At 47.7% G+C, this 24,243-nt stretch overlaps 9 protein-coding genes across 9 annotated transcripts; 4 read left to right on the plus strand and 5 right to left on the minus strand.

Annotated features, from left to right (window-relative positions):
• Positions 1 to 128: 128 nt before the first annotated feature.
• Positions 129 to 1,105, minus strand: F4817DRAFT_356103 (thioesterase-like superfamily-domain-containing protein; the record flags this gene model as incomplete). Its single annotated transcript, XM_049305749.1, has 2 exons — positions 129 to 955; positions 1,012 to 1,105. 2 exons carry the CDS (start codon positions 1,103 to 1,105, stop codon positions 129 to 131), a joined length of 921 nt encoding a protein of 306 aa, XP_049163376.1.
• A 438-nt stretch (positions 1,106 to 1,543) lies between these two features.
• On the plus strand, positions 1,544 to 2,414 carry F4817DRAFT_311898 (putative GNAT family acetyltransferase; the record flags this gene model as incomplete). Its single annotated transcript, XM_049300057.1, has 3 exons — positions 1,544 to 1,979; positions 2,046 to 2,269; positions 2,394 to 2,414. 3 exons carry the CDS (start codon positions 1,544 to 1,546, stop codon positions 2,412 to 2,414), a joined length of 681 nt encoding a protein of 226 aa, XP_049163377.1.
• A 72-nt stretch (positions 2,415 to 2,486) lies between these two features.
• Positions 2,487 to 3,746, minus strand: F4817DRAFT_311899 (uncharacterized protein; the record flags this gene model as incomplete). The annotated part of the gene is made up of 6 exons (XM_049300058.1): positions 2,487 to 2,758; positions 2,817 to 2,890; positions 2,953 to 3,070; positions 3,135 to 3,486; positions 3,548 to 3,578; positions 3,634 to 3,746. The coding sequence occupies 6 exons, from the start codon at positions 3,744 to 3,746 to the stop codon at positions 2,487 to 2,489; spliced, it is 960 nt and encodes a 319-aa protein (XP_049163378.1).
• A 1,559-nt stretch (positions 3,747 to 5,305) lies between these two features.
• On the plus strand, positions 5,306 to 6,271 carry F4817DRAFT_365908 (uncharacterized protein; the record flags this gene model as incomplete). The annotated part of the gene is made up of 3 exons (XM_049306929.1): positions 5,306 to 5,614; positions 5,676 to 5,742; positions 5,796 to 6,271. The coding sequence occupies 3 exons, from the start codon at positions 5,306 to 5,308 to the stop codon at positions 6,269 to 6,271; spliced, it is 852 nt and encodes a 283-aa protein (XP_049163379.1).
• A 1,305-nt stretch (positions 6,272 to 7,576) lies between these two features.
• Positions 7,577 to 8,518, plus strand: F4817DRAFT_311901 (uncharacterized protein; the record flags this gene model as incomplete). Its single annotated transcript, XM_049300059.1, has 3 exons — positions 7,577 to 7,915; positions 7,975 to 8,038; positions 8,094 to 8,518. The coding sequence occupies 3 exons, from the start codon at positions 7,577 to 7,579 to the stop codon at positions 8,516 to 8,518; spliced, it is 828 nt and encodes a 275-aa protein (XP_049163380.1).
• Positions 8,519 to 9,340: 822 nt separating this feature from the next.
• On the plus strand, positions 9,341 to 11,406 carry F4817DRAFT_356104 (carbohydrate esterase family 16 protein; the record flags this gene model as incomplete). The annotated part of the gene is made up of 4 exons (XM_049305750.1): positions 9,341 to 9,434; positions 10,162 to 10,401; positions 10,483 to 11,138; positions 11,284 to 11,406. The coding sequence occupies 4 exons, from the start codon at positions 9,341 to 9,343 to the stop codon at positions 11,404 to 11,406; spliced, it is 1,113 nt and encodes a 370-aa protein (XP_049163381.1).
• An 827-nt stretch (positions 11,407 to 12,233) lies between these two features.
• On the minus strand, positions 12,234 to 13,960 carry F4817DRAFT_325092 (uncharacterized protein). The gene has a single exon (XM_049301723.1). The coding sequence runs from the start codon at positions 13,855 to 13,857 to the stop codon at positions 12,268 to 12,270; it is 1,590 nt and encodes a 529-aa protein (XP_049163382.1). The 5' UTR covers positions 13,858 to 13,960; the 3' UTR covers positions 12,234 to 12,267.
• Positions 13,961 to 17,453: 3,493 nt separating this feature from the next.
• F4817DRAFT_137408 (uncharacterized protein) lies at positions 17,454 to 19,174 on the minus strand. Its single transcript, XM_049297832.1, has one exon. The coding sequence runs from the start codon at positions 18,969 to 18,971 to the stop codon at positions 17,607 to 17,609; it is 1,365 nt and encodes a 454-aa protein (XP_049163383.1). The 5' UTR covers positions 18,972 to 19,174; the 3' UTR covers positions 17,454 to 17,606.
• A 4,102-nt stretch (positions 19,175 to 23,276) lies between these two features.
• On the minus strand, positions 23,277 to 23,915 carry F4817DRAFT_311907 (uncharacterized protein; the record flags this gene model as incomplete). Its single annotated transcript, XM_049300060.1, has 1 exon — positions 23,277 to 23,915. One exon carries the CDS (start codon positions 23,913 to 23,915, stop codon positions 23,277 to 23,279), a length of 639 nt encoding a protein of 212 aa, XP_049163384.1.
• Between the last annotated feature and the right edge of the window lie 328 nt (positions 23,916 to 24,243).

Consider the following 24,243-nt stretch of genomic DNA (forward strand, 5'->3'; position numbering starts at 1 on the left):
GTACTTAGTGTAAGTTTAGGTACCTTATTGGCAAGATTAGGTCAAAATGGTATGTGTGCACTGTGCAGAGGTATTACGAAAACTTCATAGTTTAATACATCCTCGGTATCGACTATCAACTGACCAACTTAAATTTTCGTTTGTACTCTTCTCCGCGATGCCGTGTTTCTCTCCGCACCTACAATCAAGACGACGTGATGACTTAGCGCGACAACTTCCCCGGTCTCGTCCATGATGACAACTTCAAGATCCATCCTTCCATTCTTGATACACTTTGCCCGCACACGCGAGAATAGCCATTCGACACCCTCGGGTGGCAAAGCCTTCTTGACGTCTAAATTTAGGGCTACCGTAGGATACCAGAAGGCCGGCGGACGACCATCTCCCTTTTCCTTACGCCATAAGCCATCGACGACAGACGGGAAGTGATCTGATACAAAGCCCAGACCCTCGTTTGTGAACCTCTCTCCCGATTCAAGCCGCACCCATTGATCGATTAGACCCGGCACGACCTGACCGTCTCGCGGAAGAAAGGTACGCACGCGGTTAGATACCTTGCGGAATTTCGCAAACGGCTTGTCCGTCTGCTCAACCCAGCTAGCGTCCTTTCCGCTTTCGAGAAGCGCGGCGAAGCTAGTCGGCCGTAACGGCGGCGACGGGTATAACGACCACAACGTCTTGAGTGACAGCCCGGTTTCGGTAGCCAAGTTCGAGTGCGTAAGATATCCTACGACCTCCTCGCGACCCTCCTGCGACAGAGCGATATGGATAGTCGACGTCTGGCGGCCGAGTTTGACATCACGTACCACCAGAGTAGCCGAGCCCTCCTGGGTTCGGCGGAGAAACTCGACATGTAGAGATACCGTGTGCGGCTGATTCTGCGCTGCAAGAGTCGTGCGAAAATGAGTCGCAGCGACGCGAAGAAAGATTGATGTCACTACGCCGCCATGGGGTACTACGTTACATCGATTAAATCGGAATTGGCAATGCTGCAAAAGTGGTGATACTAACCAGAGCCTACGCACCACTCCGATTCGCAGTTTGCAGAGTACGTGTGAGAATCCAAAGCCTTGACGGCAGTGGCTTCTAAGAATGTCGGCACCATTTCGAGTAAGAGAACGGCGCGAAGTGATTCATCCCAGGAAACGCTATGAAAGAGGGATTGCGATTTCTATGTAAGTATCATTCATAGTAGAGATGGTACTAAAAGACGCGCCCACGTATATGTTCATGTATCTTGAAGTCATTACGGATTCGTGGATATCGCAACCTAAGCTCCAGTGGGTCTAACGTTACGAGCCTCGGTAATTCCCCAGACATTGAATACCTCTAGTCGCTGCAGGGGTTGAGAATTCGTTAATATAATATATGCGCTTAATAGGTTTTGACAACACTCCAAATCCCCGAGGAAATTCGTAGTTCACCATTCCGAAACGACGGATTAGCGTTGGCCATGATTGAATACTTTGATCTCATTACCGCCGCAGAAATGTTGCTGTAAGGGTACTCCGATATCGCTACAAAGTACATAGATAGGTATAGAATGCCATTGTTAAGTGTTGCCGAACTCGCGGACGCCGCTCGCATCGCCGAGATCCACATGACCGCTTTCGGCTCGAACGCGATGCTCCTAGCACAGTTCCCCACACCGGCCGTTCGGAACGCTCTAAAGAAGAGCATCGAAATGAAAGCGCTTGCCGACATCGACGACCCGAAAACTACCGTCCTCGTCGTCCGCGATTCAAGCCTGGAACTTCATAGCAGCAACACCATATCGGCCGACAACGAGCAGACCCACGAGCATCGAAAGGAGCAAGTCATAGCGTTTGCAAAGTGGGCGCACCCCGTGCGACTCGACGAAGACTACATCGAGCCCCCGTGGATTTGGCCAACAGGAACAAACCTCGGCATTCTGAACGATTGGGCAAAGAAGACCGAGGCAGCTCAATCACGCGCCTTAGGAGATACACCGTGTTATCGTAAGTAGTATTTGGTCTACGCATCACCTTTCACGAGATAGGGGTCACCGACTAAGCAGCCTTCAGGACTTCTGTTTATGGGGACTGATCCCGCATACCAGAGGCGTGGTGCAGCAACGATGATGGTCCGATGGGGCATAGAGCATTCGAGGAAAGATGGCGCTCCCGCGTATTTAGAGAGTACTCTCGAAGCAGCTTCGTTTTATAGAAATCTTGGTTTCGTCGACGTAGATAGGATTTCGTTGGAATATAGGGTAGACGGCGCCGAGACGCGTAGCATTTACGAGGAGGTTAGCTTTTTATACAGGTGACTAACCGCCGCCTAACTCCAGCACGTACGTTCTTATACCCAGTCCTGAAGTAGAGTTCATACGGATAAATTTCAATAGCCTTTCCCGTCTGATTGAGTACTAGGAAAAAGCAACAATCGCGTAAATCGTCTTACAGAGCCACCTAGCTATTACAGAAAACCAATTCTAGATTCCCGTACGGGTCGACAGGCGATCCTCACACTTGATGGGTCCCATCCTCTACCATTGCAAAATTGCGCAAGTCCTTTGCCGAATCTCTATCGCTGCCGAAACCTGGCCATCTCCATTCCCTGGACACGCCCCTCGTGCCCGAGCCTTTCCGAAAGGCAGCAGGAAGCGTAGTCGCACGGCGGGGCGGACGAGATGACTTATCCCTTATGACAAGAACTCGCAAATTGGGGATCGATTGCGCTACGATACTTACGCACGGCTCAGCCAAGTTATAAACGCATTGAACGCATCTCCCATCTCCGCCGCGACTAATTAGCAACAAGTCTAGTACTCAAAGCGGCTGGAGGGTGCTTACAAAAGTAAGTGAATGATGCTATCGGGTCCATTCCCGTCATGTTCGCGGCCCTCTTAATCGCTATCACGCCGGCGCTGTTCCAATGGCATCAGCGAGCACCATAGGCAAATAAGAACACAGAAGATTTAAGACATACAGGACGCCAAAGCTCATGGCTAGCGCAACCCCTATCTTCTCCTTTCTCACCATCTGAGTTTTCCATACAATCCTCCAGGGGAAGAAAGCGAGCGCAAAGTCCATTGCCGCCGAATATACTAGACCAGCCATCTTAGCCCTCTAGTCAAGGCGAGGAAGCGCGAAGGAAACCGGCAAACATACCCACCACCGAAAGAGGAACGGCCGTCTTAGCAGTAGAGTTCCAACAAGGCCCAGGAATGTACAGGTCGTCCCCGCCCTTGGCACCACAAGGCTTATTCCAAGCCGTGACTACGTATAAAAGGTACGAGGCATTAATCGTTACAAGAGCATACCAGAGGAAATATCTCGCCCGGCCGCTCTCGAGACGCAACAGGGTTAGAGCAAACGAGGACTTGGACCAGGCCGACGCGAGTCCGCAGAAGACGGAGCATACGTTGAAATACGTCATGACCCTGTCGTCGCTCGCAATGGAAATTCCGGAGCCCGGGGAGGCGAACGCGCTGATAAAACCACCAGCAATCGCTGCCATCACCTATCAGATCGCGATTAGCACCCGTTCTTCCATAAGGTTGTTCGTCTAACAGATATCTCACCCAAGCGCCCACGAGAACAAAGTCATCCCACCTAGAAACCTCATTAGAAACGATCCCACATTTGATCTACGATACACGAGATTTACCATAACGGCCGCCGCCTAGACAGTCGACAATAGAGTCTCAACGCGAGGGCCAAGAGAGATACCCCGACCATGAACCAGATGCCGATATGCACTGACGTCTCCAGATTAGCCATGGTCAGCATAAACTATGTCTGACGGAAGGTGTATCAAACGCAAGTAGCCATTAAGTCCAACAAGAGCCCTAGACTCAGATAATATGCGCAAGGCCGGGAATTAATATATCACCCGCATATTCTATTTCCAAGTCAGCAGCCAAGTCAGCAGCCAAGTCGCCGGAAAGGAATGGTTGTGTGGTTGTACAACGTCACAGCCGCTTGAAAATCCCGTCGATTCTGAGGCCCGATCACTGTCCGGAATTACGTAGACTCCATAGGCCATATCATCGCACACCAATACGCAAGCCTTCAAGTATGTCCGGGCCGTATCGTGTTGCCCTAGCCATCGCCCGAACGACGTGAGATTGTCCTATTTACATAGCCTGCATAACAACGTCCCATCGGTACAGATTGCGAATTTGTCTCGCAGCGGACGCCACCATCTCGGCAATCTTACCCAACGCGGCGTGCGTGCAGGTACTTGGCATACAATCCTAAAGACCTATTCGAGTAAATTAGGAGATTGGCAGTTTCACGCCAAGGCCGTAAATTAGTCACTTGGAGGATTTTGAATTAAACGGTTGAGACTTTATTAGTCCTGCTGATGGTGCATAAGCAATATAATTTGATGGATTCGTAGAGCTTTTGATGCACAAGTAAAACGAGCATTTTGATATCTGCACATTCTTAAACGCCCATACGACGTCGTCAATTGCGAACGAGATAGGTGCAATTACGCTTGTATTAAGAACTTGTTAGATTCTAGATCTCGGGCAAAGGACCATAGCCAGTCTCCCACAGCTAAAGTTCCTCGGGAGCAACAAATTTCCATGATGTTTCCCCGTGACAATTATGACTTGGAAACATACTTAAGGACCACCCCAAAGACTGTTCGATTCCATTAAGCAATGCAGTGTATCACTCGTGATAAATACCTGACAGCAGTCCCTTAGCCACCATCGTAGCAATTATAGGGGGAATAGCACGTGACATGTTTGACAACAGCCTTATTTCCAACGTCTTTAATACTTGGTAACCGGATCGTATTATGAACTGATCGTGATAGTATTTTGGTATTCCCCGTGCCAATTTCTATCTTTACGTGTCATTCGCCAATTTAGTTCGTCCCAAGCGCCTCTGATTCTTAATCATGAGTGAGTTTCGCGGCTGTAGAATACCTGGGTATTTCCCAAATTCGTCCGATATTTAGATCCAGTATTGCTCACCTTGAGATTGGAATGAATCACGGATTAAAGGTCTCGATTCAAATAGTTTCCTCATCTGGGGTTTGCTTTGTGCTTAATAGGAGGTGACACTTCCCTTACATGTCGTAGGAGCTGGAGTTCGTCAAAATACCAGGCGAACGGATGTGAATGGCCATGATTAAGCTCGTTAAGGAATATCCGTGATTCAAGGGACCTCAATAGTCACCCCTAAAGCTTTCAGTAGGTATGGCAGAAGGAAGTCTCGGTTTACTATATGAACAGCTCTCCTAGGAATCGAAAATCTGTTCTTTCCAAATCCAAAGCAACAGCACCCAGAATTCCAGCGTCTCTATCTAGGTATTTAACTACGTTATGGATGACTACGATATCTCCATCTACTATGAGACTCTATCGGAGCTTAAAGACTCTACCCACTTTAACACACAAGTGGGTTTTGGCGTTTACCAAGCCCTTAAGGGTTGCCTTACGCCGGGCTATAGACCCCTAGATGCTGCGCACAGGATAAATATTCTCCGGATGGAATATATAGGAACTCCCACAAGTTTTCTCCGTCTATTCTGGCGAGCCTTTCTTGAAGTCGCCTGCCAAGTGCCATGGTTTGATGATGGCCAAGGAAAACTCGTGGAATCAATTTCGCATTTGAAGTCTCTCCGCATACAGGTACGTGCTTGTCGATGAATCTATATTTGTAAATACCCCGAGGACTAATTGGGTTTTCAAGGAGTCAGGAATATCCTTTTGGGGTGGCCTGCCGGAATTCAAACCTTGTGTTGGAGAGCTATGGCATAGTAAGCTACCTTTAATTTTAACGCGTACGGGAATTAATTACTGAATGTATCAGCACCGGGGAATGGCGGTAACGGTGGCGAAAAATATCGAAGATGGGTTAACCTGAATGCATTTACCGCTCGGGTTTACAACAACAGTCTCGGCGAATGGTACGACCTTGGGATTTACTCCGTGCGTCGCGCATTGGAACGTCTCAATTATCCCTCAATTCCGGCCAGGATATGTCGTAATTTCGCTGCCGCAATGTGGATGATCTATTCGGCCCCCAAGTTTTTTCTCTTGACGCAAGCCGCCATGACTGAGAGAGGCCGAGAGGCATTTACAGGCACGGGATATATCGTTTTTGGGTCCCCGGAGTTCAACGGCACGACCGTCATTACTATGGCTCGCTGGATCAAATGGAAACGTTGGTTTCGCGAATCTTCGATAACCGGATGGGACCCACCCTTTACTGCGTATACGTATATGCATAATGTTGATGGCGGTGTAGGCATGGAGGATATGGATCAGCTAAAATCATTTGGCTAAGATTTGGTATGTGGAAGGGAACTTTGCGACATGCCATCCTTTATGTCGTGTTATAGGGTATTTCTGCTTTCCTAGTTGCTGATAGCAAGTTTGAGAGTCCTAGCCAAGGGTAATCTTACTTGAGCACCTTAATATTTAACCATTCTACGACTTCTTGTGAAGACCTTTCGACTTTGATCGTGGAGAATTGTATCAAACGGCGTACAAACTTGAGGGATGCTAAATCATATTGCAGGATCCGTGCTACTTAATGATAGTAATTGGAAGTTTAAGAATTTTATTGTCTACTTAATCTATATCATATACTGTATACCCAGTGATTAGTTTTATGGAACATGTTTCATTTTGGTTGGCAAGATGTATAATGGAATGCCGTATCGTGTGAAATGGGTAACCAAGAAGCAGGAATGAAGGATTGGAACTCCCTAGGTTAGTATCATAATTCCATCAATGCACAGAAGTCTTAAACTAGATAGGTCCAAGGGTAGTGTCTTTCATCGACAGACTATCAGCTGACACCTTATCAACATGCATCTAATATCTAACAGCATTGAGCCTCTACTGTGGCCAGTTCTACCAGGTCTTACTTTGAACGGCTTTCACGTTGTGACTTGAAGTGTTGAGAATGGGCTAAGACTCGATTGACTGTTCGCGTTTCTTGGATATCCAAATGATACAGCTCGGTAGAATGAAGGTCGAGCACCTAAAATGTGCGTGAACATAAAAGCTCCAAACCATAGATAATTCGTTTCTCAAATCCAAGCCTCCTTATGACTGACTTAGAGGGGTAAAATCGCGGTTTATTCAAGGACGTTACGTCCATTGTTCACCATGACTTTGCGTTTGTTCCACGTCTAGCCTTAACCTCAGACTATTACTTGCTTTTCGTGTCCCAAGACTTCCATTATTGGGATAATGTTGAATCAGGGTCTTTTTAGTGAATTATGAAATTTACAGTACTCCATATCTCTCGCAGAGTAAGATATCGCCAGTGATTTTGATGTAAATGAACTTTGTGTCAATGGCTTTGCTACTCGATCAGAACTAAGTTTGAAATCTAGCCGCCATATTCGGAATCGTTGACCCTACCACGACCTCCCGAGTAAGTGATACGATATAGGACTGAAATTGAAAATGATCCGTGATGTAATGACTGAAGTTAGTCACACCGAATCTTTTCCTGATAACCATAGCAAAGTCACCAAGTTACTATATAACATGGCATTTCTAGCTGCAATAACCCATTCTTCATCTTAACACAAACCGATCTCTTAGACGTAGCATTTCTATTCGATCAAGCAAGCCATGGCTTACCAAGACGACCAAGCCGCCCGCCCCTTACCTAGGCTGGTGTTATACGGCGACCATCATTCCGAGATCGATCGGGCCATTCTTAACATCCTCAACACGTGCGTTGGGCCGCCTTATGGTTTACTAGGAGATGCTTCAGTCGCTCTAGATAATCTTAGACCATCAAGAAGACACCAACATCTCGGGGAAAATCTCGAATCAGACTCGACATTCCTCCGCGGTTTCTGGCGGACTTTCCTCGAACTCGTCAGCCAAATTCCATGCGATGACCCGGCCCAAGGTTATCTTGTAATGCTAATCAAGGATCTGAGAACGCTACCCCCGTCTAACACGGTACGTAACTAAAACCATTATGTGATCTCCAGCATTGCGATTAATCATTTCACGAACAGTCTGGCATGAGCTTCTGGCGCCACTTACCAGGGCTCCAAATAGGCATAAAGGATATCTGGTGTGGTAAATGACCTCTATCCCCTCCTTAACTCGAGTTAATTACTAACCAAGTACAAAGAGCCTACACGTTACGAATACGATCATCAGGTATACGAGCAATGGATTAATCTCAACGCGTTTGCCTCGAGACTTTATTTCAACGATCTTGCCGAGTGCTACGGCCTAGGAATCAGGGCTATGCGCCGCGCATTCGAGCACGATCAACCCCAGGACAACATGTTTATGAACTGCCGCGTTAAAGCTGCCGCGCAATGGATGTTTTACTCAGCTGACAAACTCTTTTCCTTGATGACTACCTGTCGTCCTACCGAGAAAGATCAGTTTGATCATCTAAGTCCACTGTTTTATGGCATCGTGGTCTTTTCTCTTGACCGTTGGGCTTTTTGGAAGAAGAGTTTTAGAAATCTCTCCGGGGCGACAAGGGATGATGCTGGTACAGCTGTAGCAAATATGGACCGAGCAGATGGCGGTCGACCAGTGTAAGAGCGGGTCGAGGTTCTTTGATCTGGTAGATTAATTTTCACAGGAAATAAAGCTCCCGGATATTCTTACTTTAAGCCGTGCGTATTTAAGATACATACTTCACACCTGTGACCTATGGTGACGTTTCGCTAATCCTGTCTACTATCGCGAAGTAGCGAAGTAGGATCGGAACGAGGAATACGAAGTAAGCTATTAAGGCCGACAGCCATATAATTAAGGATGGCCAAGATCTTTTAGCACGTTATGGATAACGGATTTGTGCCTTTAGATTGTCAGAACTTTATGATTTTGCGATAAGGATGCGATCAAGAATTTGGAAGTTGACTTTACTGAAACAGACCCCTTGGGATCTGGTATAAGCTCTTGATATAGAAGAGATCTCCACCTACAAGGTAATTGTATGAGACAACTTCCCGGGCCCTTGGTTCGAATATCTGCATGTACTTGCTGCCTACATTCTCAACGGCTCCGTAGTGAATTAGGTGCGCTCTCAATGCCATAGCCTTCCGTGGGACAGACCTTTTCATACCCATCGTCAGCGTCAGATTCTAGATGAGACATCTAGACAAAGAGTACTGTTAGTACGTATAACCCTAGCCTCCCGTAGCTAGTCGAGTCCCTCGCAGAACAAAGCTGTCTCCTAGATTCTTCCTCGTGATACTCAGTACGTTGACGATAGTGCAAGTATCTCGGGACTCGTTAAGCATAGCGTCGTTCACGAAATTAGATTTACCTAATTGAAAACCGACGTGTGCTCGGCGTGGACTCGTATTGACGTACGAGAGTATACTTGTTTCGCTCAACCATCCAAATTAGTTGAATATGAATAGCTTCAGGATCACGTCGACTTTGACTTACCACAATAAAGTACGAGCATGTGCAGAAAAGTATCGATACGCTGCCAAGTCGAGCTGTGGTAAGTCAATTTCCATCATGAGGGATGGATCATCGGGAGTTATAAAGATGTCAGTTGTAGTATTATAGGGCATCAAACGCTTTGGCGGTACCAATCTATTAGCCACTTCTACCATTCGGAATTTCTGATCCATACCGCAAATCCCTACTATGGCCTGCTTCCCCGTATCTTGAATCAGCTTATAGCCTGAAGAACACTGTCACATCGCCACGTCATTAGCCCGAAACCCGTCAGGTTCCCCTCATGAAACTCACGAAATATTAGCCTAACTGGGAAAATCAGAGGCTTTTTGTCCAGCCATAATAATACATATAGTCCTTAGTTCCGCATCATTACTGGCTGCCGCATCTCCCCGCCTGCAAATGTGATAGCCAGCGCTAATACGGGGTTGACCGGGTTCGACAGACCGAAGTTACCGAGCAGGTTCGTTTTCAGCATATTTTGTATGAGCGGATATCCGGCCAACTATACATGGTTGATATGTTAGCGATGTAGCTCGTCACTGGGTTAAATAGCTACAGGAACCCGATCGATGGTGATTAAAGAAATTGATATTCCCTTAGTATAACTACCTAAGGCTACGTGCCTAATAGAACCCGTGTCCATCTTTTAGTCAATTGAGGCGCTCGGTGTTCGTATTTGACATAGCTGCTACATTTGCCATGTGCCTTTCTAGACAATTGGGAATACACGATGCTTAAGGCGTTACTTTACACGCATCTGCTAGCTTTGCTACCTGGCATCGCAACTGGCACTTCTATCCGCAACATTAAAGCAGTCGAGAACCTAGTCGTATTCGGCGATAGCTACTCTGACGAAGGTAGATTGGCATACTTCCAGGCTCACAATGGCACTGCACCACCGGCAGGTACCGTCATCCCCACGGCGAATATGACTGCCAGTGGCGGTTATACATGGCCTCACTTTGCTTCGCAGCAGCTCGGTGCCACGACGTACAACTATGCAGGTGAGAACTGGATACATTCGTAATATTCAAATATCTACCGTAGACACTTATAATGCCAAATACGTTGCTGATTTGCAATAGTTAGCGGCGCCGCTTGTTCTAACGAGATAATATATCGTTATCTCGAATCTATTAATGGACCTTTCCCGTCTGTTATCGACTATCAGATACCTGCATTCCTGGCAGACGTAGAGTACGCCTCAGGCGAGGGCAACGGCACCTTTTTTCCCAATAGGAAACCGTATAACACTGTCTATGCTCTTTGGATAGGTACTAACGATCTAGGGGTCAACGCATTTCTCACGGACTCTCAGCAACCCGGAACAACCATTTCGAACTTCACCGACTGCATCTGGTCCGTGTTCGACGCCATATACACAGCAGGAGGCCGACGTTTTGTATTATTTAACGAAGCACCTCTGGACAAGTCACCGCTTTACGCTTCGCCCCGGAATGGAGGAGTCGGCGATAATCAGTATTGGTCAAATAAAACAGCCTACAATACAACCGAAACCGAGCAAAGGATGCTCGAATACACGACCAGCGCGAATACGATATTCTCATACGGCGTACCTTTCCAGCTTCTCGTACAAGCCAGGTGGCCCGATGCCTCCTTTAGCATCCTAAACATCCACCAACTCTTCTTGGATATCTACAACAACCCTTCAACGTATCTAGATGCACCCGCAAACTCCACCGCGCCATATCACGAATGTTCCGCTACGGCATCAAAGATTGTAACCTGCACGAATTCTGAGAATTCGCTTTCCAGCTTTCTATGGTGAGTGCCTGCGAAACTATAGATAACGTACTAACTTGCCGAAGGTACGACGAGCTGCACCCATCATCGAAAGCAGGTACGTCGAATAATCATACAAAGAGTTTCAAATATTAATTTTGACAGACGAGGTTATTGCCGCGGAATTTGTAAACCTACTCCAACAGACCTCAGAATGGTATGTAACGTTACAACATCCAATCCCATTCAAGTCTAACTGGTTATAGTAAGTTGAATAGTTATATAAAATCTCAAAGTCCGAGCCCAACATCGGCCTGTTTCCAGAAAGGTTCGAATGTAAGACTAATGTACGACAGACGAAAATATGGACTACGTTTAGTAGATCCCAGGCGGGTAGGAAGAATGGGATGGAAGAGACTTGCTCGGTGACGTGAGGAGTCGATAATCAATTAGCTTAGCTAGGATTTTAGTGTGCTTGGACATCTAAAATGACAATTTATCCGTGTGACGTTGTTTTCCAGCGATGCGTAGCCTCCGTCCTATAGAGCCTTGAAGCAGCCTACCACAGCCATGTTAAAGACTGTTCAATACCCCGTACGAGCTGTAGCACTAGAAATATCCGCATTTCGTCTCATGGTATCGTCTGTACGACGCCCCATCGCAGCGAGTATAGTATCTCATAGCCCTACCTATAGCGCTACTCTACTTGCATTGTTCTCGCCTAGAAACATTGGTACCTGAGCATTTAATTACTGCATCATGGAGCTGCTACTATGGCGGGGTATAGATCCTTATAAAAGGCCCTTGATGTATGTGGGTGATGGCAGTAGCTTGCCTAAAATGTTAAAACCTTACGTATCAAGTAACTGTTACTGCTAAGGCCAAATCCATCGAGACGAGATACATAATTGATTAGGGTAGTAGATAGGTAGCTTTGAGAACTGTTAGAATAAATCTGGTATCTTGGCGGATGATCTAAGATCCCAACGGGGTCGAGTATTGTGAAAGCCAATGATGATATAATAGCATTAGGTACTTTACGTTAGACAAATCTATCACTTAAACATGACAACATAGTAGAATACTGTTATTGCCCACACGCATAGTTCGATTGAAGCTACTTGCTATTATACTTCATTTTTATCACACTTATCTGAATCTAAGTATGCTGATACCCAATCCATTTCTCGAAACGTATCACACGGGATTTGAATATCTTCTCCGTCACCATCGACAGCCTCAAGCTTCCACCGAAGACCTCTAAAATTCTTGCGGTCGTTCCGAACCAGGCGGATAGTATTGCTTTGCAAGTCCATAACCCATATGTAACCATCGCTCTCCGGCAGCGACAGCAGACCAATATCCCGCCCCTGACAGAACTGTACAGGTAAGCGTGCTAAAGCCGCCGCGACGGCTGAACTGCCGGGCTGCGCTTCGCCCGGGTAGGGGTCTTGCCTCTCTCGGATGAGAACTTTTAGCTGGCGGCCGCAGTCGCTGCCGAGCAGGTCGCGGAGGGCGCGGAGGGGACCCGTCAAGCCGACGATCTTGCTTCCCAACTGGGAGGCCAGCTCGGCCATCTCGCCATCCCATCTTCGCTGCACGACCAGGGCTAGCTGCCAGAGCCCGAAGCAGACGAGGTGGGTGCGTATCTTGTTAATTTCAATCTCTAGGACCGATTCCACAACCTGCGCGACGACCCTAATCGGCGCTTCCGGGGCCTGCTCCATATGGGTGGTGAGGGCGCGTACCGTCTCGATGGTTTCGTCGTCCCAGACGCCGCCGTAGATCCTACCGCACAAGCGGACGAGAAGATTCATGAGGTCGGCGGGTGGGGTAGGCAAGGGGGCGCCGTCCTTGAACCAAGGTCGAACTATTGTCCAAGCTCGATCCTCTCCAGCCTGCTGCGAGGCGGCCGTAAACTTTGCCTCAGCTACAGCCTTCACAAATGGTATCCAGATCTGTGGGTCTTGAGCCTGACCGGATTGCATCATGAAGTAGCGCGCCATCCCCAACACCTCGTCCTGGATCTGCTCGCTCGGATTGCCGTCCCTCATAGTCTCGTCAGGGAGCTGATTATTTCTCGCGTTGAGATCTTCCTCTAGTCTCGTGATCTCGAACTTGATCAAATGGAGCCGTTGATTTACATCCGAGTTATTATCCTTCAGCTGCTTTTTTAGCCTTGCTATCTCGGAAGCGCTTTCTTGAAGCTGCTCCTCCAGCTTGCATATATGCTGCTTGTGCGCCTCTCGGATGCTGGCAATCTCGGCGTTAAGGCGTTTCTCAACTATCTCCTTCTCTATGTTGAAAAGGGTGTCCTTGTAATCCGAGGACATATGCCGGAAGCGGTCCAAGGTACCTTCCTCATCCATAACCAAAGGTAAGAGGACGTCGAAGTTCCTCTGCTTTAGATTAGCCACCTCCTCCCTCCACACCTCCAAGTCTGGCCGGTTTTCCGTGAGCGCCCTCGTATCGTATTCGACACGGGCAGTGGCGTTCTCAAGAGCTTCGAGATGAGTCTTTGCCTGCTCCGCCTTTTCCCTCTGCTTCTCTAATAGGTTTTCGGCCTCGGCTTGCCTCTCTGCTTCCCTCTCTTCTTCGTCGACGCCGCCATCGTCGTCGCCGCTTCGGTCGTCGTCGGATGCGGCCTCGAGCTGTTTCATCATATCCTCTACCTCCTCCATAAGCCTCAACGGCTCCTGTGAATCGTAGTCACTCATGGCGATTAGTGAAACTACGGATTAGGGCTGTTGAAATTATGTGTATTTCAAAGTATGTAGGAAGGCGGCACATTAGGTGCTGTTGGGATATCCTCTAGTCACGGTTACTCAGGAATATTGAGTCATATCTACCTACCTAGGTACATATAATTATATTTGTGGGAATTGTCAATGCACCGCACGCTCCTGGTCAGTGCGCATGAGGGATTGGATCTACATAGGTACCTCTTAAAATACCTATGCCTACAACTATTGTTCACTTGATCTAGGTATTAAGAATATTACCTAATTGAATTACATCAATCCCCTGGAAGCCGTTTAGTAGCTTCTACTCGAACGTCCATAATCCCGCTAGTCTAGCCGGACTTGTGCGAATCGATTAATGAACATGCCGAGCCTTATGTCGGCCAGAGACAGGTACTTAGAGGGTCTTAATATTAGTTAACGGAGTTTTAAGGAATGTAATAAAAGGTTTGCTAATATTTAATGAGCAGAGGTCTAATGCGTACTTATGTACCTAGGTAAATGTTATAGCGACGCTCGCAAACTCTAGCAGGTTCATATTCTAGATTAGAGGTCTCCCGGAGATACCTTACTTAAACTTGAGGTTCTTGCCTATCAGGGTTATGCTCGTTATGCTCGTTCTCTTCGTGATCATTCGGCATCCTCTGCCACTGTTGCCACCTGGGATTAGTCTTAAAAGGTCCTTACACTAAGATAGCAGGTCGTATTGGGAATTAGGGATATCGCCGATTGGCCGTATATTAATACTATAGGATTGCGTATGGTTCCATGGGAAGTCAGTGCCTCGTCTCTGTCACTAATAGTCCAAACCTTCGTCCACTAGTTTATGTTATCATGTTCTTACTTTGCTCAACTGTGGTATGGAATTTAATTAGGGGTAGAGGCGTACAGCGCCGTCGAAAGACAATAGACAGGCGTTAATATAATTCGACCATCCTGATATTCACTCTATGTATGGCTTTCACCAAGTTTTCCCCGATATACCAAGCAGATAAAGCACCGTTTAATCCGTCAGTAAATATGTCTGCCTCGGAGATATTCCCAACAATAGTATGCATATGTTTAAATTCTCAATTCTATCTACCCCTAGCTACCGAGATGTACCAAAAACGGAGTTATAGCAATGTATTTGGAAGGCTCAGCGTAAAAGCACAGACGTAGCTGCTCAGCGGAGCTATTAAATGTATTGTGGTCTTCAGTAGCCCGATACCTGACTCAACACCTTTGGCCGCATACCCAAATCAGCCCCCTTCCTATAGAATGGTACTCGGCAACAATGTCACACCCTGACGGAAAGAAACTGCCATGAAGATGAGAATATATAAACAAATCATGGGCTATCCAAGACGAGAGTTACTTTTTTAAAATTCCTAATAGTCGGCTCGACATTGTTTTACCATACAAAAACCTAGACGGTACCTTAATATACTAATTAATTTATTAACATTTAGAATGCCAAGATAGGATCTGTGGTCTACCAGTAGTTAATAGAGTATTCAAGGCTCATTCCAATGAATATACTGGTATATTTATCATTTTATTGCTGAACTCGACACTCATTTACTATGCAGAAACCTGGCCGCAGCTAAGGGGGAAATTGTCTAGGTACCTAAATTCGCAGCCACAGGATATCCTCGATACTTGAAACCAATAATTTAGATGTGATAGTCTTAAAAAGCATTCCGTGACTCGCGGGATATCTCAAACAGATACCAGTTTCTTAAAATCTCCACTAGCCGACTCAACATCGTTTTACCATACAGAAACCCAGACACTGCGCGGGTCTGTTGATTAATTTCTTTAAATTCATCACAACAATATATGATCCATTGTTTAACTGTTATGGATATCATACCTCAAGAGCTATCCAGCCCATATGACGGGATGTTAATTGGCTTGGAATTGGGCTCAACACTGATTTATGGTGTTGAAACCCGACCGCTTCCTGAGAGTAAAATAAATCGTCTAAATTCGCTGCGACGTGACTTACCTCCCATACTAATATCAATCTATAGCGCTAGTAAAGTTCTTTCTAATGATCATAACCCCAACTTTTGTTGCCTCCTTGGACGGCATTAGGGCCTTCTATGTAGCCGAGGATGTGAGTGCCGAGAAAAAACGAGAAGCTCATAAGTACATGCGACGATGAACCTTCCTGTGCTTACACTAATATCAGAGTTCTACCTACATTATTCTATCATATGGCAGGAGTACGTTGGGTGATAAATGCTGACTTTCTCTTGTAAGACTTGTGCTTATATCTCGGTGATAATCCAAAAATGAGGCTACATAAGCGGAAGATAATAATAGATGAGGCTTCACCCCATATGGAGAAAAGTCATGCAGATAACTACAATGGCATAAGTCCCATTCCAGGTCCAATATAGCAAATGGCTCCTTACTAGAGTCCCGTATATAGCTAGACAATTCATCTGGGAGTGGTAGATCGCCTTGAGGGCTTTTCGAGGAAATCCGGTAGCTTGGGGGGCGATCCAAGATCCCGACGAGTCCAAATTTTACAAAAGTCCATGATGCCAAAATGCCGCGCTTAATCAAAGACAAATTACAATAACCCTGGAATTTTGCTAGAGATCGGGTTGTTACTATATCCCTTTTCTAGGGGAAACTCTGATATACCAACCTATTTTAGGAAGGGTTATTGTCGCCACATGTGCCTAGGTACCTACCAACTTGACCCTTCCCTCAACCATCAAGGAAACCTTAGGTATATTGGTAATCTTGTAAAGAGGTTGATAAGAGGTAGCAATATTATTAGGTAGGTAGTATGAGATGTAAAATATCGGAGCAATAACTCGAATTATTAACTAGGAATGCGCTGATATTAAAGACGATTTATGGAGGTACAGAATTATTCATTGTCTCTATCAAAAGTTGGAGCAAAGCTAAATATTATTATTATGATGCAGCAAGACGAGGCGTCCAAGGTGGTTACCACCGACCAAGCCTCTTCCGTCTCCTCCCTCTTCGCACGCCAGGGGTCTACTCCCCGTAATCCATTTCACTATCGTCATCACAGTTTATATTCTCCTCTAGCATAGCCTGCCAGGCTTCCGCCATTGCGGAGAGTTCTTCGTCCAGCTGAGCCTTGGTAGTCCGGCTTTTCTGGGAGGGACCGGCCGAGGAGTCACCACGTTGCTGCCCGAAACCACCACGGTCGTTGCCACGGCCACGGTAGGCACCACGGCCATAGCGAGGACCACGGCTACGGGCTTGACCGCTAGGGAGGTTGCGACGATCCGCAGTTGTATATTCCTCGTCGACGGACTGCGTGTCTTGGTGGGTGGGTTGTGACTGCTGTTGCTGTTGCTGTTGCTGTTGCTGCTTGGTTAGGCTTTTTAATAGCCTGACCCGGGGCTTCGCTTGCGGCTGCTCGTGCAGCAGTTCCTGTGTCACTGGCATGGCTAGCTCCTCCTCCGTGTCCTCCTCCAATCCTCACACCCTGAATTTCCTCCAAAGGCGTTAGAATATTGGTGAGGGAGTTGATGCTTCTCCCCCCTGAATCCTGAGTGCCCGCCCGAGCCACCCGCAACGTCTCCCGTGGGGGTACCGCCGGCCCTATCGACGATACCACGCCCACGCCCACGCCCATGCCCATGCCCATTACCACCGCCACTACGAGAAGATTAATCCGCCACTGCTGTTATGGTTGTTGCTACTACTACGATAACGGTATTGGCGTTGGTGTTGAAAAGAGGAGGAGCACTTTAAAAATTTGGCGGAAAGAGTTGAGGGTAATAGGTGCCTACTTTGTCCATAGCGGACTGAAATTCATCTAATTCTTTGATCACTGCATCGCTGTGCTGGAGATTAGAAATAACCTCTTCGTAGACTTTGTTGTACTTGTCTTTTGCTGCTATGAGCGCGGCCTTCTTCTGCTTTATCTGGTCATCTAGAGCCTTTAATCTCTTTTGGTCCTCCCTCCCTTTGCCTACGGACTCCCGAAGCTGGATAATTGCGTTCTTTGAGGGAGGTTTTCTTGAGCGAGTGTTAAGCGAGTGCTTAAGATTCTCTCTGAACCATGGAATTCCCGCAAAGACGTACTTCTTCCCACAATCAAATTCGCTATCAGGTATATTGTCCGCGCCTCTAGTTCCGGGTTGCTTAACGTTACAACCGTCCATGCTGATCAATGAGCCTGCCAATATGGTTCCTAGGACTTCCGCGAGATTAACCTGTTCTTTGTCTTGCCAGGCGCGAAATAACGTAGCGTAGCGTACGCGGAGTTTAAAACCCATCACATATAAACAGGAAAGTAAAAGGCCCCAAAGCTTAGGCGTTTTGTCGTGTATGTGTGGACTAGGTAAGTGGCACTCCGCTCTCTGGTTGATATAGCCGGCGTTCCCAACCATCAGTGGCGATTGCATCTGGTAGATTTCTTCGTCAACGTCGGGGAGCAGGCGCTTCTCCAGCATGGATATAAAGGACAGAATTGGATCGGATATATGCACATTTCTGCCGCTTTGCATCTGATTATCTCTAGACTGACTTTTCCAGCGCGGATTGAAGTCCTCAAAATTAGGTCTATCGAGTTGATACCGGGTCTTAAACCGTGAGATATCATCGATTTCCATTGCTTGCACCATCGCAGCTTTATCGGCATCTGTAAGTTGACTACTGCCATAAATATCATCCGAGTTTTGCCTTTGGTAAGCGTCCACCGCTTGGACGTATCGTTGCAGCAATCTTATCAGCTCCCTTAACTCTCTCGCGCAAAGAAACTTTCCCTTTCGACCTTCTATGGAGACGAATGCGACGTAAGCCCCCGGCCCGTTGCTTTTGAAGATATATTCTTCGTTAGCTTTAGTAGCAAAATCCGGATCATATAAATCCGGTCCTAGAGTCTTCATCAGTACAGACCGAAGCATCTTAGGGGATAGCGAATGCAGCAATATCCTCAAGTCATCGCCGAAGTTAGTATCTGCTATACCATTTACCATCTCGCCGTTGATCATGGCATGGTATATTCCATCGTACGTTTCACCCCTATCCAGCATCTTGACCAGCTCTACCACGGCGTCTGGCATGACCGGGAGCTCGGCCGACTGCTCTGGCTGCAAGTTAAGATCCATGGCCAGAGTTCTGTCTTCCTCCTCTAATACCTCCCCCAATACCTCCCCCAACACCTCCCTCAATACCTACCCCAATACCTACCCCAATACCTTATACACCTCTTATACCTTTTGTAAGCTCTCTACCATATGTGGCGGTGCGTTGTGGCGTATATTAACAGGGTATCGTTGGTGCACGGCCGTGGGTTTAGGTTGGACTGAAGTTGAATTTAAGTTATGGTGGGTTTACCCCGGATTACAAGATACGATAAGGACCCACAGCTGGCCCCACATACGTATCTAGATGTATCATTAGATCTAGGATCTTATAGATGCCTTTAGGAACCTCTAATTCATCTTCATCTCAACCATAATCAATGCTGAGCCTACACTACCTCTAGGCATAGCTCTAACCTAATTACATAGTAATAGCCTCTGGCCTCGTAATATTGTAAGAAACCCATCACACTCTTCGTCAGTACTGACATTTAATAGCCGCCAAAAGTAGCGTGCCATCACAATGGTAACCTCGACAATAGATCTCCCCCGCCATTCTCCAGAGGTAAATTCCCCCCTTTCTGTATTCCTCTCTTCCCAAGATACTTGAGTTCGTCGCCCGGATACCTCTTGCGCAGACCGTTAAGCTTTACGAAAGAAGCGGGAAATATAGCTATAGTCGCGACGGGCAATACCTATGTAAATATCCACGCCGAATGCGCTCCCGAATCTGATGCTAGAGGCGGGTGTTAGTGATGACGAGTTCGCTTACGTCCGGTGTGTAGACAATCAATCTCAAAACCGTATCCCTCGGCGCTGTGGGACGTCTAGTACCTCCTTTGAGGCAGTAGACTATCCCATCGGCCTCACAGCATTACTCTACCTAATGGCCGCGTGGTATAGGTAGCCTGCGTTAATCAGGAAAATCGTGCAGTTATGTCGATCCAGAGGCCCTCGTCGCTAGTACAGTCCGCATGTACCGGACCAGTTATTATGCTCTAGTAGGATTTTAACACGCTTGCATGGTAATCAGATAGCTAGACCAAGTCACTGCGTGGGGAAGCTATTTAAAACATTGTGATGAAGTCTCCCTTGTCGTTACCATCACAGAGGAATTAGGAGACGAGACAACACAGTCATAGGTCCGTGAGCATAGCAGACATCTACGACGATTTTAAGTAATGCCTTCCATGCAGCTGGCACCCCGTCGTATACGTGGTCTACACCCATAGCCTTCAAAGAATAGATACGTGTAGGTCTTCGAACGCACGGAATTTGTAGTTTATAGAACCCTAAAGATGAACTTGGAACTCCAGGGATGTCAAAGTCAGATCAAATACTGGCTTCTGTACTCCCATTCCCCATATAGCGCGCCGCTCTCTGGATATTTTCAATTATAGCTGTAAATCGACCCGAAGGGCCATTGTGACCGATGGGTGCCCATCTGTTCGTAGCAGGGCCGTTCGGTCCATATCATAGATTTCAAAATGGAAAGGCCAGGTAACATCCGAGGAATACTGTGCTTGTGTCCGAGTACAAAAGCCAACAGTCATGTTGATTTCCCAAATCGTCAATATTGGATTCGTCCATTAAACCCGGCCGCTACCTGAGCAGCTGGACTCGGATTTGGGGGTCTTCCTGGAGATATGTGAAGACGCTTTTGATTCTATAGATATCGTATGTGTAATCTCTCTAGGGATGCGGAGTTCCAACCCGCTACTCATTCTGCGGATATCAAACTATGGATAGATTCGACTTGGCTAGCAGGACAATATGGAGCTGCTTTCAATTTTTAATTCCCCAACGCGGCTTGAAGCGTTGACAGCGAAGTCATCAACTAGCCCTACAAGGTTAGCTATGCCAATACACTGATGTGATAAATAGCTAGAACTTACTCTCACTGTTACGGTGGCCTTGACGTAGTACTTTAACCCCCTTACTAGCCACTCTGGGGGCCGCCTACCAGAACCCCGTTGATGGGGTTATTCAATAGCCCGTACGAACCGTAACGCGAGGCTCCAATCTATTCGATCTAGGGACCAGCAGTGTCAACGGCCTCAGATCATAACTGGGCCCATCCTGGTTCGGTAAGGGCTACCTCCAGCGTATATTGCCGAGGAAGACGCTATGGATAAGTCGTAGCCCGGAAAGCTTAGTTGCTTCACCATCATAAGCGGCGATATGTAACTACCAACCTATACGTTACGCTAGAAATTAGCCCTCGAGTCCTTCGACTCTACCGTACGGTATTCATATCGACTAGGATTCTCTTCCGTAACACGTCTTAGCTTCTTGGGTATCGATTGTAGACTGTAGTACCGCGGGCGCAAGCTCGTCCTCTGGGTCCTCAAAATTATCGAAGTTTCGTGCAGTCCCGGCTTTAGGCGAGAGGTATCCGGGCGACGCCACTTCGTCTTCTTTAGCCCAGACTGCTTTTCAGACTTCTCAGACTCCGTCGCTGCGATCCTACGGCTAGTTCCGGGACGAGCGGCCGGTGTTTCTTACCGCGAGCATCTCTTCGATAAGACCCTCGAGCTTAGTTAATCCTTCGCTAGACGCGTTTTGTACCCCATATCTAGGACTTGAGAAACCGACGAGGCGCATCCACACCTAGCCAACACAGACCGCTACTATCTGGTAAGCGTTCTATCACGCGGGGAGGTGTCCCGAAGATCCGTTCTCTGCTGGAATATCTTCCTCTAGGTTACAAAGTCTGCGTTCTACTTGGGGATCTCTACGATTGATAATTTTGATCGGATTCTAAAGCCTAAGAGGAGTTCGTAGATAGTCCTAATACAGAGGAGCGCGCGTGGTTTAAATCATGCGGCGGCGCTAGGATATTGTCCATAACGAATTATATATTATATTAAACCACGATGGCAATGCATTCCCCGTCCCCCGTCCCGATCACCGCCCAGGACTCCAGCGGCATTAATTCGTCACACACCTTTAATTTTTCTGCTAAGGAAGGCTGTCGCCATATCATTCCCGCGTATACGCTCGTCTCGATAGCCGGGAACGAGGTGACTTTCAGCTTCCTGCGTATACCTGCCCATTCGCCCTCGGCCTGTCCCCGAGAGGTCATCCACGACGCTTGTCAATTCCAATGCTCTCCCGTCGTCCCTGAGTATTCCCTACCAGAACCCGGAAGGCGGAGACCTCTTGGCTATTTGGGATACTCGTCAGACAGGTCGTCATTTAACATTACAAGCATTTGTGCTCGTAGGGTAGTCGATCGAAGAGTTGACTAGGCAGCGCGGCACTTTGCTGACGTATCAACCCCGGTTGCTTAAAGGAAATAGTCTAGCGTTGCTGTTGCCGTTGTCGTTTCTGTCGGCGCTATCGTCCCCTTTTCGCTTGTAGGCCCATGATGAGGTATGCGAAAGCTGATAACACCACGGCTTTGACGGCTGCGTCCCGGGCCAATCGGACTACCTAGCGAATGGGAATGTATCTCCTGGGTACGGTCTCCCTTTCTACTTGTAGGCAATAGCCGTAAATCTCGGGGTTAAACGACATCTAGAGGCTAGACTCTGCATCGATAGGCAAGGGATAGGCAAAGGATATGCATGATACCAGATTTTCCAAGTCGTCAACTTTGGGCTTAGGTACGTTAGAGCTTTTCGACTACGACATTGCTGCTTTAACGCACCGCCATCATAATGATCTACCTAACTATCCGGCAGTCACCGTAGCAGACACCGTAGCAGACACCGAGGAAGAATAGGCAACTCCCAGAGAACCCGCCTTCGTACGAAAACTTGATAACGGAGGGGATAGATACGTCTTCCTCTCAGGAGGTACCTGCGACCCGAGACTTCGGAGGGCTACTAAGACTCACACAAAGGGCAGGAATGTCAAACCCAGAGAACCATCAAACCGAAAGGAGATCCACAGGACCATTAAGGTATAAGATCAGACTCAGTTGTAGATATTCTCAAGGATGTAATATCGTTTGGGGAGCTTCTGATTATAACCATATCAACTCTAGCGAGCTCTGACACTGCACCCGGGCACCGTAAACGTCTTGATAGCGGTTACGCTCAACGCGGGTATTCAGGTCTAGTTCATAGATTCTAGACGAGAATATGGGTACGTTCTGAAGCGTAGATTGGGTACTCGGAACGCCTATGATGGTAACGATGGTGTAGCAAGGGTAGATGCGCACCTATCGACCTGGACGATGTCAGTGTTAGGGACGGGCGTACACAGCAGGTTTTGGACAATGACCTTGCCAGCCCTCCAGACCACCACTCTACTATGACTTCCTAACGCGGGCCGGCACAGAAAAAGGAGGTGAATTTCGTGGTGGTTTCGACATGGTAGCGTTCACAACACCCCCGCGATCATCCGCGCAAGCATCAGCACGCTGAGAAGTATTAGCACGCCGGCGGGTTTCCCAGCTTCCGATGGCTTTTGCGCGCTTTTAGGCATCCAAGGCTCACTGGTTATATACAGATGCTTCCCTCCCTCTTCCGTTCGTCGCACCCAGCCAATATCCCAGCGGGTACCGGACGAGACCGAGACCGAAAAGGCTGACACGTCGTCGTCGTCCCCTAAGGATGACTCGGAGTCGTCGTCGTCTTCTGGAGAAAGCAGCCTCGCCGCCGCCCCTGCCCCTGCCCCTGCCTCGCCGTCAGACGAAGAAAGCAAAGACGCGGATGAGCCGGAGGTGAGATGGCCTCCTTGCAATACGCCTTTGCGAGGGAGACCGAGAACACCGGTGCGAGAAGCAGGCGAGCCAGAGGGCGAAGAGGTGCGTGCTATGTTCGGACCGCAAGACGTATTGCACTGCACAGGGTTCCGACCATAGCACCGTCTCCATTCCCTGAGATCTGTACTGAGCTGCTTGCGTCTGACCCATGTATTCAGCTTCGCAAAACGATACCGCCGTACTGGCCTGCCGTTTCGATGACCAGCTGACAGCTCCCCCGAGATTACGTTGCGTGGACATCCGCGTATCAACATCACCGGCCCAGTATCCGGCGGGGTTCATCTTCACAGCCTGCCAGTGCTCTCGTATGGGGTCTGCCGAGTATCTGCGTAACCTCGTCGCCGCAATTGATCATGTCCCGTGTAGCGAGATGGCCACCCGCGCGACTCTGTTAGTTAGGGTTAAGTTAGGGTTAGGGTTAGGGTTAGGGTTAGGGTTAAGGGTTTAGGGTTAGGGTTAAGGGTTAGGGTTAAGGGTTAAGGGTTAGGGTTAGGGTTAGGGTTAGGGTTAGGGTTAGGGTTAAGGGTTAGGGTTAGGGTTAGGGTTAGGGTTAGGGTTAGGGTTAAGGGTTAGGGTTAGGGT

This window comes from Daldinia loculata (assembly GCF_022478755.1).
Source record: "Daldinia loculata strain CBS 113971 unplaced genomic scaffold F4817scaffold_3, whole genome shotgun sequence".
In the NCBI taxonomy this organism is placed as follows: Eukaryota; Fungi; Ascomycota; class Sordariomycetes; order Xylariales; family Hypoxylaceae; genus Daldinia; species Daldinia loculata.

Coding starts and splice junctions, on each gene's coding strand:
- F4817DRAFT_325092 (XM_049301723.1), bottom strand. CDS start 13,857: ATGAGTGACTACGATTCACAGGAGCCGTTGAGGCTTATGGAGGAGGTA.
- F4817DRAFT_137408 (XM_049297832.1), bottom strand. CDS start 18,971: ATGGATCTTAACTTGCAGCCAGAGCAGTCGGCCGAGCTCCCGGTCATG.